Raw genomic sequence first — 13,407 nt, 5'->3', positions numbered from 1 at the left:
CCAAACGCTTCCTTTCGGGGGGGGGGGGGGGCATTGTGTTCGCACTATCTCGCGGGGGACCAAACGTTTTCTCGCGGGAAACCTTTTGTGTATACGCACTTTCTCGCGGGGGACCTATTGTGTGAGCACTTTTCTCGCGGGGGACCATTCGCTTTCTCGCGAGGGACCAACCACATCGCGTACGGACCGTCCAAGACTGCACCATATAGGAACTCACCTGAAGCAAGTTTGTGTACTGTCACTGAAAGATAAAGGCACTAGAACATAACAACCTCTTCGTCCTCTAAAATTATAATTGCGAATTCACTTATCATAATCTTTCGTGTTTTGGTAACGATTATGAGTAGGCGCCTACACAAAACGGAAAAATCATCTCGGATCCCAGCAAAAAAACAAAAAAAAAAAAAAATATTTTTTTACAGTCTGCTCTTACAGAAGTGTATTTAACGTAAGTTTTATTTGCTGTCAATGAAAAATAAAGACAAAAAAAAACTCTTATTCCTCGACGAATATAATGGCGAGTTCACCAATAAACATAAAAAGACTGCACATACTTCAAAACAGAGCCTTGCGATCTGTTCTGAAAGTGGATCATCGTTACAATAGACGAGATTTGTATGGGAGGCTGCCTATTGACTGCCTCAGTGCCAAAGTGAAAAAAGATCTTGTTGTTTTTATTTACAAAGTTTTGAATACTAGTAACCTCTTGCCTGATTTTCTGACTTTTCAAGTGAACGTAAAAGTATTTAATTATACTCTGAGGAACTCGGCATTTAAGGTATTGTTACCAAAACCAAAGACCCAATTTCTGCAAAAGTAGTACACATGTACTGTTTACATAGCAGCTCAATTATTCAATCAATTATTACCGGAAGCCACGAGAAAATGTTCAAGGTTAGCACAATTTCTGAAGGATATCGATTCTGTTTTCTTAATTGAGTTATGAGTTTTTCTATTTCTGAGTAATATCTTTTTTTTTATCACTCCCTTTCCGAGACTTTTTTTTCTTCTTACTGCATTCTACCGTCTGACTGTTTTGTAAAGAGTGTTGTGTATATACAAAATGTATTTTTTCTCTCATCTTTTTGTTTCGCTATACCGATTATTGTCTATGTATTATCTATACGTTGATTGTACCACATTATGTTTTTTGTACAGTGTATATCATACGGACTTGCTGAAAAACAGCCTAACGGCTGAGTGCAAGTATTTTTTACCCGTGTTTAAATAAAACAAACAAACAAACAAACAAAGACAGTAATCTTCGTGTTTTGGTGACGATCGTAAGTACACGAAACAAAAAATTAAGTCGGATTCAAGCAAATACGGTTCACAAAAAGATTTCCCTAGGCTCACAACAATCATACTTTAAACACTGTGCTGGTATGTTTTTGTATGAGAAAATGAAAAGAAAAGACAGATGACGATTCTTATATATACGAATACGTTAATTGGGTTGATGCTTTTTATTGACACGAAGGGATTTTGTTCTTTTCTCGTTTAACATGCCCTTGGCGTACCGTGTATGAACACTGTCGCGGGTGACCAAACGCTTCCTTTCGGGGGGGGGGGGGGGGAGGAGGCATTGTGTTCGCACTATCTCGCGGGGGACCAAACGTTTTCTCGCGGGGAACCTTTTGTGTATACGCACTTTCTCGCGGGGGACCTATTGTGTGAGCACTTTTCTCGCGGGGGACCAACCACATCGCGTACGGACCGTCCAAGACTGCACCATATAGGAACTCACCTGACGCAAGTTTGTGTACTGTCACTGAAAGATAAAGGCACTAGAACATAACAACCTCTTCGTCCTCTAAAATTATAGTTGCGAATTCACTTATCATAATCTTTCGTGTTTTGGTAACGATTATGAGTAGGCGCCTACACAAAACGGAAAAATCATCTCGGATCCCAGCAAAAATGATATTTTTTACAGTCTGCTATTACAAAAGTGTATCTAACGTAAGTTTTATTTACTGTCAATGAAAAATATTATAGACAAAACTCTCGTATTCCTCGACGAATAATGGCGAGTTCACCAAGAACGTTAAAGACAGTAATCTTTGTGTTTTGGTGACGGTCATAAGCACACGAAACAAAAAATTAAGTCGGATTCAAGCAAATACGGTTCACAAAAAGATTTCCCTAGGCTCACAACAATCATACTTTAAAAACTGTGCTGGTATGTTTTTGTATGAGAAAATGAAAAGAAAAGACAGATGACGATTCTTATATACGAATACGTTAATTGGGTTGATGCTTTTTATTGACACGAAGGGATTTTGTTCTTTTCTCGTTTAACATGCCCTTGGCGTACCGTGTATGAACACTGTCGCGGGTGACCAAACGCTTCCTTTCGGGGGGGGGGGGAGGAGGCATTGTGTTCGCACTATCTCGCGGGGGACCAAACGTTTTCTCGCGGGGAACCTTTTGTGTATACGCACTTTCTCGCGGGGGACCTATTGTGTGAGCACTTTTCTCGCGGGGGACCAACCACATCGCGTACGGACCGTCCAAGACTGCACCATATAGGAACTCACCTGACGCAAGTTTGTGTACTGTCACTGAAAGATAAAGGCACTAGAACATAACAACCTCTTCGTCCTCTAAAATTATAGTTGCGAATTCACTTATCATAATCTTTCGTGTTTTGGTAACGATTATGAGTAGGCGCCTACACAAAACGGAAAAATCATCTCGGATCCCAGCAAAAATGATATTTTTTACAGTCTGCTATTACAAAAGTGTATCTAACGTAAGTTTTATTTGCTGTCAATGAAAAATATTATAGACAAAACTCTCGTATTCCTCGACGAATAATGGCGAGTTCACCAAGAACGTTAAAGACAGTAATCTTTGTGTTTTGGTGACGGTCATAAGCACACGAAACAAAAAATTAAGTCGGATTCAAGCAAATACGGTTCACAAAAAGATTTCCCTAGGCTCACAACAATCATACTTTAAAAACTGTGCTGGTATGTTTTTGTATGAGAAAATGAAAAGAAAAGACAGATGACAATTCTTATATACGAATATATGTGTACGTAAATTGGGTTGATGCTTTTTATTGGCACGAAGGGATTTTGTTCTTTTCTCGTTTAACATGCCCTTGGCGTACCGTGTATGAACACTGTCGCGGGTGACCAAACGCTTCCTTTCGGGGGGGGGGGGGCATTGTGTTTGCACTATCTCGCGGGGGACCAATGTCTTCTCGCGGGAAACCTTTTGTGTATACGCACTTTCTCGCGGGGGACCTATTGTGTAAGCACTTTTCTCGCGGGGGACCAACCGAATCGCGTACGGACCGTCCAAGACAGCTCTATGGGAGCTTCCGTGAAGCAAGTTTGTGTCACTGAAAGATAAAGACTAACTACATTGTAAAACATAGCAACTTCCGTGATTTGGTGACGATCATGAGTAGGTGCCCATACAAAAAAGAAGAAGAAAGAAATCAACTCGGCTTCCAGCAAATGATATTACAGTCTACTAAACTATTACTAAGTATATCGAAGCAAGTTTATTCGCTGCCAATGAAAAATAAACACGAAAAAAAAATATAAACCTGTTATTCCTCTACGAATATAAAATCGACTTCACTTATCAGGTTTAAAGGCAGCAATCTTCGTGTTTTGGTGACGATCAAGAATACACGAAACAGAATAATTCTAGTCGGATTACAGAAATAATTACAGTTCAGTAAAAGAAGATTTCCATAAGAGGTATTCATAACAATCTAGTCTCACAATAATCATGCTTTAAAAGTGCTGGTATGTGTTTGTATGGGAAAATGGAAAGAAAAGAGATGACGATTTATGATATTAGTGTAGACAGTCTGCTTCGTGTTTTGGTGACTTCATGAGTACACGAAACAGAATAGGCCTAATCAAGTTGTATTTCCAGCGAATTCCAGCTCATTCATCTTAAATAAGATTTCCTTACATGAAGCATTCATAACAATTTAGGCTCACAATAATCATGCTTGAAGAATGTTGGTATGGACGTGTTAATACGAGAAAATGAAAAGACAGATAATATACCAATACGTAATTTGGGTTGACGCATTTTAAGTGATTGCGTTCTTTCTCGTTCCATGCCCTCGAGAGGATAGTGTATGAACATTGCCGTGGGGGACCAAACGCTTCCTTTCTGGGGGTCAATATTGTGTTCGCACTTTCTCGCGGGGGACCAAACGTTTTCTCGCCGGGGACCTATTGTGTATACGCACTTTCTCGCGGGGGACCTATTGTGTGATCACTTTTCTCGCGGGGGACCATTCGCTTTCTATATAGCGGGGGGCCGACCATACCGCGTATAACGGACCGTCCAAGACAGCTCCATATAGTTTGTGTACTGTCATGAAAGATAAAGACACTAGAACACTAGAATTCACTTCTCTGGTTAAAAGACGGAAACCTTCGTGTTTTGGTGACAACCATGCGTATAGGCGCCTACACAAAACGGGAAAATTAACTCGAGTCTAATTCCAGCAAAATGATATCACAGTCTACTATTATAGTTTGTACAAGTATCTTGAAGCAAGGTTTATCCGCTGTCAATTAAAAAAAATACAGACAAAAAATAACAACCTCTAATTCCTTAACGAATATGATGGCGAGTTCACAGTCTACTATTACAAAAGTATATTAAAGCAAGTTATATCTGCTGTCAATGAAAAATAAAGACAAAAAAAATAACCTCTAATTCCTCTACGATTATAATGGCGAGTTCACTAATATGCATTCGTTATTCGTACTGAAGTACTCGCTGACATTATTACTATTACTTTAGTTGTTTTTATTTCTTCAAATCATAGAGTATAGTTAACTGCTGTATAGTCCAAAACGTTGATTTATTAGTCTATTTGATCATCTTGTCCATTTTTGTCCGTTGCTCAATCCATTGTTTGTTTGTTTTGTTTATTTTTTCTGTTTTCCTTTTTTTTTTCACAAACGACATTACAAAGTAATGTATGGTCCTTATACCCAGCGACGGCAGCATGTGGATGTAACCAAAAGTTTTCAAAACTTGCATGGATTGTGATTTTGCTGCCGTAGACAACGTTTTATATCCATGCGATCGTTATATGCATGGCGAAATTCACTTCATGCCCTGAAATAGCAGGGAAAGATAGTCACAGACAAAGTTCTGCTGATTTCAATAGACTTGTTGCAACATTGTCCCGCTCGCCATGCAGTCAATAGAAGCGGTTTACTCGTAGTTTAATCAGGGAGGTGGGAAAAGACCCCACCTCCCTGGTTTAATCCTTTGTGAGTGTACGCTCTGGGAAGCACAGACCGGGACAATGATTTCTTCTTTGTCTTGGTTGTCCTATTGATCCTGAAAGCGGGATCGGGACTAAAGAGCTTCTTAATGACCGAACCAGACAGCGACTGATAGAAATCACATGATCAAAATAAGCCGACATTAATGATTATGTCTTTAACTGTGGATACGGCGTCACCACGTGAGACACCTGTGGACGATTATTGAGTTTGTGTCTTGTGCAATAACAGCATGACCTCTCAACTTGAACACATTGATCACCAACGTTCTGATGGAATTAAGTCATCATGAATCCATGCTCACTCAATGTATATGTTATATGTTTTATGTCAATGATAAAAGTTGTCTTTGTTTTTATTTCTTTAGTCAGGATTCGACACTAACTTTTATTTTTGGTGGCCCGATCGGGCCACCAAAATCATTGATTTTTATTTCTTGGGAGGCCCGAAAGTAAAATCTGGTGGCCCGAAAAAAAAAATCAAGAAAAACATAAGAAATACGAAATCGGTCCTACTGAACATAGAAAATGAAATGGAATAAGTATTACTGAAGTGATACATGTACCCATGTCAATTCAATCATCTTAACACCGTTATTTTGCGTTCTAAGATTTAGCAACTAGGCTTATAGATTATTATAAAAGTTGATGCCTAGTTAGGTGGTCAAAACTTACGTTTTAAACAATAGAGTGGGAGCATTTGCAGACATTTGTGAACATCCGACATCTGTTTTGGCATTATAAACAGCTGGAAGTTACCGTTATTCATTTTGTGATTGTAAAAGCAATTATCCAACATTTACTAGTATTTTAACACCGTACGGAGCCGAATGTTACTATTATTTTTTTTTTCAAATGTAAAAACAAGGAACTGACATTCATTTTAGCATCTTACGGAGCTAATGTTATCCTTATTCATTTCTCATGAACGTGAAAGCAAACATCCCCCATTTATTTCAGCATCTAGATAACTGAGCCGATTGATACCGTTAATCATTTCCGAATGTAAAAGCAATAATCAGTTTCATTTTAGCATCACGGGGCGGAATATTACCGTTATTCATTTTAAAATTAAAAAAGCAAACATCCGACATTTGTTTTATTATCGTACGGAGCCGAACGTTACTGCTGTCCACTTCCAAAAGTGAAAAGATAATTGTCTGACAATTTAGCATTGTACGGAGCCGAATTTTGCTGTTTTTCGTTTTTGAACGTCAAGGTAGACATCAGACATTAAATATTTTACCATCAACGCAGCTGAAAGTTACTGTTATTCATTTCGAAATGTAATAGCAAATATCATCTGACATTCATTTTAGCATCGTATTGAGCAGAATATTACTGCTATTCACTTCCGAACGTAAAAGCAATCATCTGACATTTATTTTAGCATCTTCCTTAGCCGAATGTTATTGCTATTTACTTTCGAAAGTAAAAGCAAACATCCGACGTTTATTTAATCATCATTCGGGGTTGAATATCATTGTTATTCATTTCCGAACATCAAAGGGCAAGGGATCATTAACGACATTTATTTTAGCATCTTCCGCAGCTGATCTGTTATTGCTATTTACTTCAAACCTGAACGTGAACATCCGGTATTTATTTTACTACGATGGAGTTGAATATAATTGTTGTTCATTTCCGAACGTCAGAGCAGAATTAATATCCGACATCTATTTCAGCATCTTCCGGAGCTGAATGTTGTTGCTATTTACATTCGAACATAAAAGCAAACATGAGACATTATTCTTATCATTCACCTGAACGTGAACATCCGGTATTTATTTTATCAATGGAGTTGAATATCATGTTTATTCATTTCCGAACGTCAAAGGGATCATTCGACACTTACTTTAGCATCTTCTGGAGCTGAATGTTGTTGTTATTTACTTTCCAACGTAAAAGCAAACATCCGGCATTTATTTTCTCATCGTACGGAGTTGAATATTATTTGTATTCATTTCCGAACGTCAAAGCTAACATTCCACATTTATTTCAGCATCTTCTGGAGCCGAATGTTATCCTTACTCATTTCCGAACGCAAAACCAAACATCCGACACTTCTTTTAGTATTATACGGAGCCGAATATTACCGTTCTTCATTTCCAAAATAAAAAGCAAACATCCGGCATTTATTATCTCATCGTACGGAGTTGAATATTATTAATATTCATTTCCGAACGTCAAAGCTACCATTCCACATTAGTTCATCATCTTCTGGAGCCGAATGTTATCCTTATTCATTTCCGAACGCAAAATCAAACATCCGACACTTATTTTAGTATCATACGGAGTCGAATATTACCGTTATTCATTTCCAAAATAAAAAGCAAACATCTGACATTTATTTTAGCATCTTACGGAGCCGAATGTTACCGCTGTCCATCTACAAAAGTAAAAGGCAATTATCCGACTTTTTGGTGGCCCGATTGGGCCACCAAAATCTTCATTTCTGAAATTTTGGTGGCCAGACGCGCGTTTTTGGTGGCCCCGGCCCACCGTTATAATAGTGTCGAGCCCTGCATATGGTGTAACGTCACGAATTTATGGTAGTCTGTATACATAGTGATGACGGCATATGGATGTAACCAAAAGTGTTCAGAATTTTGCGGTACGGAAGGTGATTTGGCTAACATGGACTACGTTTTGCATTCATGCGACTCCACGTGTATGACTTGCAAAATTCACTTCATGCCCAGCGAAAGGTATCACAGACAAAGTTGAGCTGATTTGAATAGACTTGTTGCAACATTGTCCCGCCCGCCATGCAGTCAAAAGAAGCGGTGGAGTTCCTACCTCCCTGCTATTGATGGTTTAATCCCTCGTGAGTTAACGCTCCGGGAGCACAGGCCGGGACAATGATTTTTTTTCTTTGTTCTGGTTGTTCTTTTGATCCTGAAAGCGGGACCGGGACTAAAAAAGCTTCTCAAGAAACGAACCAGTCAGCAATTGATTAATAGACGAATCACATGATCAAAAAATGAGCCGACAATCTCGTAACTATAAGGATATGTTGTCAGACACGACCCGTTGACGGTATTTAGATTACCTTGGGTGCATGTATAACAGCACCAGTATTCAAATTTAGCATGCATAGTGATCAAAGGTGTCAAAATCAACGAAGCCATAGGCAGGGCTCGACACTTACGGTGGCATAGTGGCCCGGGGCCATCAAAAACGTACGCTGTACGTCGGGCCACCAAAATTTCAGATGAAGATATTTGTGGCCCGATCAGGCCACCTAAAAAGTCGGATGTTTTCCATTATACTTTTGGAAATGAACAGCGGTAAGAATTGGCTCCGTAAGAATGTCAGATATTTGCTTTTAATGTTGGAAATGAATAACGATAATATTCGACTCTGTTTGATACTAAAATAAATGTCGGATGTTTGTTTATACTTTTAGAAATGAATAATGGTAAGATTCAGCTCCGTACGGTGCTGAAATTAATGTAAGATATTTGATTTGCGTTCGGAAATGAAGAAGGAAAACATTAGGCTCCGGAAGATGGTGAAATAATGTCGAATGTTTGCTTCGACTTCCGGAAATGAATGATAATAATATTCAACTCCATATACCATGATAAAATAAATGCCAGATGTTTGCGTTTACGCAAGAAAATAAATAACAATAACATTCAGCTCCGGAAGATGCTAAAGTAAAATGTTGAATGATCCATTGACATTCGGAAATGAATAACAATAATATTCAACTCCGTACGATGATTAAGTAAATGTCGGATGTTACTTTTACTTTCGAAATTATATAGCAATGACATTCGACTGCGGAAGATGCTGAAATAAATGTCAAATGTTTGCTTTTACGTTCGGAAGTGAAAAGCAGTAATATTCTGATCCATGCGATGCTGAAATAATTGTCGGATGTTAGCTTTTAAATTTCGAAATGAATAACAGTAATACTTAGCTGCGCTCGATGGTAAAATAAACGTTTGATGTTTGCTCTGACTTTCGGAAATGAATAACAATTAGGAGTCCCTACGATGATAAATAAATGCCGGATGTTTGCTTTTTACGTTAGGAAGTAAATAGCAATAACATTCAGCTCCGGAAGATGCTAAAATAAATGTCGAATTACGTTCGGAAATGAATAACAATACTATTCAACTCCGTACGATGATAGAATAAAATGTCTTTGTTTGATTTATGTTCGAATGATATGGCAATAACATTCAGCTCCGGAAAATGCTAAGATCAATGTCGGATATTTGCTTTGACGTTCGGAAATGAATGATAATAATATTCAACTCCGTACGATGATAAAATAAATGTCGGATGTTCGCTTTTACGGTCAAAAGTACAATAACATTCAGCTCCGAAAGATGCTAAAATAAATGTCGAATGATCCCTTTGGCGTTCTGAAATGAATAACAATAATATTCAACTCCGCACAGTCAGATGTTTGCTTTTACGTTTGGAAGTGAATAGCAGTAACATACTGTTCTATATGATGCTAAAATAAATGTCTGATATTTACTACAAGTATTACATTTCGAAATGAATAACAGTAGCATTCATCTGTTTGATGGTAAAATAAATGTCTGATGTCTACCTTGACGTTCAAAAATGAAAAACAGTAATATTCGGCTCCGTACGATGCTTTATGATTGTCAGATGATTCGTTTCACTTCCGGAAGTGGACGGCAGTAGCATTCGGCTCCGTACGATAATAAAATAAATGTCCAATGTTTGCTTTTAAATTTGGAAATGAATAACGGTAATATTCTACTCCGTACGATGCTAAAATGAATAACAAATTGTTTCTTTTACATTTGGAAATGATTAGCGGTATCAATCGACTCAGATGCTAAAATACACGATGTAAATAGCGGATGTACCTCGCGAGAAAGTGCAAGGTGCCAGATGAGAGATGAGAAAGTTCCTACAGTGATTGGTTTCTCGCAAGTCATGGCATGTGAAATTATTTCCGTATATCTTTATTAGATATGCCAAATGGCACCAGGTAAGTGGGGATCTCTCTCAACCTCCCTGCATGCGTTAATCGTCCAACTGCCCACAAAATTAATTTTATCCACACTACTAGTAGGCGGATGGCCATCCATCGATAGGAAATTTACAAGCTGCCGAACGCAGGCAGGCAAAAATGCGTGCAGATTACAAATTGCAGTATTTTTACTCTTAGGCATGTCTGCTCAGGCGTCTGCAAAACAGATTCATCCCACTCGCGACTACAAAGCAACAGAACACGGAAGCAAGCATTGCAAGCAGAGTGCGAGGTTTGTTATCGGTCCTTTGTAATCGATTATGTGAGAATTCCTTCCACTATCGATCAGACGATGAATCTCGCACAGTAACGCGTGCGGCCGTGTTCACTCGCGTGTGTCGGTGGTCCCCCGCGGGAGACCAAAATCGGGTGTCCACTTTCTTTCGAGCAATACTGTATGTACTTGTACATTGTACCACCTGAGCTGGCCATATTTATTTTGATGTGAGTCAAGCTTTGACATGAGAAAACATGCCTTGATTGCAAATAAATGAGGTTTCTTTTCATGCTTTATTTACTGTCAAAGTGGATTTTTTTTTTTTTTTTTTTGGGGGGGGGGGGAGGCATAATTTCTATCCCAACAAATCACACAATCACACTCAATTGTGTACATTATCTCAGAGCTTCAGGTGGGGTAGAAATATTCTAAGAGGAAATATAACTCAAGCACAGAAAGTACAAATATTGAATACTTCATAATGATAATGACAGGACTCTCAGGTTCCTTCTACCTCCTTCCCAATTGATTAAATTATTGCAAACTGGTGTTAAAGAGTAACACCTGAATATGGTCCTAGCTCCAGAAGGCAAACAGACTTTGTCTGTAAAATGATGCAAAGAAATGATATGATGCTAGTCATGCTGTTCTTGTGCATCTGATAGCAACTTGAAACTGTAATCATGCTCTGCAAATTTGATTTTACTTTGTATTGGGTGCATACATTTGTATGCTGTACACTGTACAATTGTACATGTACTCATCTACTGAATAATGTGATGCCTAAAACACAGTTGGGGAGATAAAGCTTAGCTTGACCTTATTTTCACTTCCACTGACAAGACTAGTTGCATTTTTCACAGAATATTAAAGGTACACGATATTGAATGTACATACATACAGCTGTGTATGTACAATGTACATGTGTGTCTTTGTGTAGAGCTGTGTGTCTACTGAACAGCATAGAGTTTGGGACATGACTGTTGAATGGAATGTCATTTCAGTGTGTAGTTGGAGAGAAGCCTACAGTAATTTCAGCATCTGAACTACTTGTATAGATCTGTAACAGCCTATAAAGTGCATGTCATAAATGGGTTTACAAATGAGACACTTTTGCCATGTGAAAATGGAATATGCTTTCAGTAACCTGTCAACAGCTGATTTATGTAGCATTCAAGAGTTTTGCCTGTCACAATGGCTGCTTCTGTCAGTGTACTTTTAACATCTACATCAAGAAGTGAGGATAGGGAGTTGAAGGCATGATTGTATAGGAGCAGTCACACCTTGCCGTTCATTCCATGTTTCTGTCCTGCTTTTTAATGCAGGGCACATAATGAATAAGGCCGATGGATGCAGTTATGAATGACAATACTGATATGTAATTGTGACTACATTCAGTAGAGTGTGACTGGTGCATGTGGAACTTCTGTCTTTTTTTGTTTTTTATGCCTCTACTTACATTGTAGATTTGGGCAAGGCTCTCTGTTAAAGTTCATATGGCAGAGAGATTTTGTATGTTCGAATCTTAGTGAGACATACTTGCAACCAAAGCAGTATGATATTATGACATCTTGACTTTGTGCATACATGCATTCGCGTTTGTAGGGCAAGTGCATTAATCCACTTCGTGCTGATACGTTTGGATTTGTACGGAATCAGTATACATGTATGCGCTGTAGTATGTCAGCCCTGTGTTCTTGCCTCCACATTATTCAGTTGTTTGTTGTATTTCATCCTGTTTCATGCACAGATGCTCTCAATGCAAGCAACTCTATCCATGCTGCAGAAAACAGGACTGCAAATCACCAAGCCCATGTTCTGCAAAACTCTCACCCCTCGTCAGACCATGAGCGGCATATCAAGACGGTAAGTTACCTACTGGTTACCAGTAACCATCTTTGCTTTTGTCAGACCATGACAATTAAAACGAAGGGTCTTTGAAAATGTGTTGAAACACATAAAAGTACAAAGTTTGCTTCATTTGAGAGTTCATTGTAGGTGCAGGTCGTTATAGTAGAAATGCTTGGAAGAAGATGATTTAGAAAGAACAATTTATCATGGACTAAATACCAACTGACTGAAACAGTTGGATGATAGATTTACATGTACAGAGCATTGCAGGCCATTTTAATACGTAGCTGTTATTTCAAGTATTTTTATCGTAGGGTGTAAATATCACTCCAGGACAGCGTTGCTTTAAATACTCTGCAGTGTGTACGATATACTGTAAAAGTGGATATTGTCGCGCAACTAATTTTTCGGGCTCTGTCGGGTAAGAAGAGTTTCGCATATTTTTAATTCTGCGGAATCAAGACATCAACTACTGGAACGTATGGCAAGCAAAAATATTCGCATGTTTTTATTTTCGCGTGACATGTAGTTTTGGGTTGCGTGAAATGAGCGAAAATTTTAGCACCGCAAAAATTTCCACTTTTACAGTAATGGAGGTTACTTGTATAGACATCAAATCAGAGGAAGGTTCAGAACAATGCTTTGCAAAGTTCAGGTTTCTAGACTATGATGAGAAACAGGGAAATGCCTTCCCAAATATAAGAATGACACCCTATATGCAGCTACTACCAGGACAAAACTGGTTTTGTTTGAAATTACCGTCTGATACAATATGATCTACCTAGAGTATGAGCTGGAATGCAACTGAAGATGACACTTGTGTGCTGCAAGAGCCCTCTTGATTTCAAGCAAAATATTTGTGGACAGCAAATGATTCTAGCTACTGGAAGCTCCAGTTGGTTAGTTGTTGGGATTTAAAGTATTTGTACAATGTATGTGCTTTAAACAAATGCACAGTTCACAATGCATCTATTTCATGTAGTTTAAAGGACAAGTTCACCTTTATATACATGTGGAATGAGTGAATGCAGC

The 13,407-nt window shown here is 38.5% G+C and overlaps 1 protein-coding gene across 1 annotated transcript in view; it reads left to right on the top strand.

Moving 5' to 3' along the window:
* LOC139723067 (uncharacterized) overlaps nt 1–13,407 on the top strand; it is a 52,220-nt gene that overhangs the window by 27,695 nt on the left and 11,118 nt on the right. The window contains exon 4 of the mRNA XM_071634341.1: nt 12,275–12,390. Within this exon, the coding sequence (XP_071490442.1) occupies nt 12,275–12,390 (116 nt within the window). The remainder of the gene's footprint in view (nt 1–12,274; nt 12,391–13,407) is intronic.

Source organism: Diadema antillarum, unplaced genomic scaffold (assembly GCF_040938485.1).
Source record: "Diadema antillarum isolate AM-2024a unplaced genomic scaffold, OU_Dant_1.0 scf00000180, whole genome shotgun sequence".
Classification (NCBI taxonomy): Eukaryota; Metazoa; Echinodermata; class Echinoidea; order Diadematoida; family Diadematidae; genus Diadema; species Diadema antillarum.
Note: the sequence above shows the minus strand (reverse complement) of the source record. Positions and strands in the feature narration are given on the sequence as shown.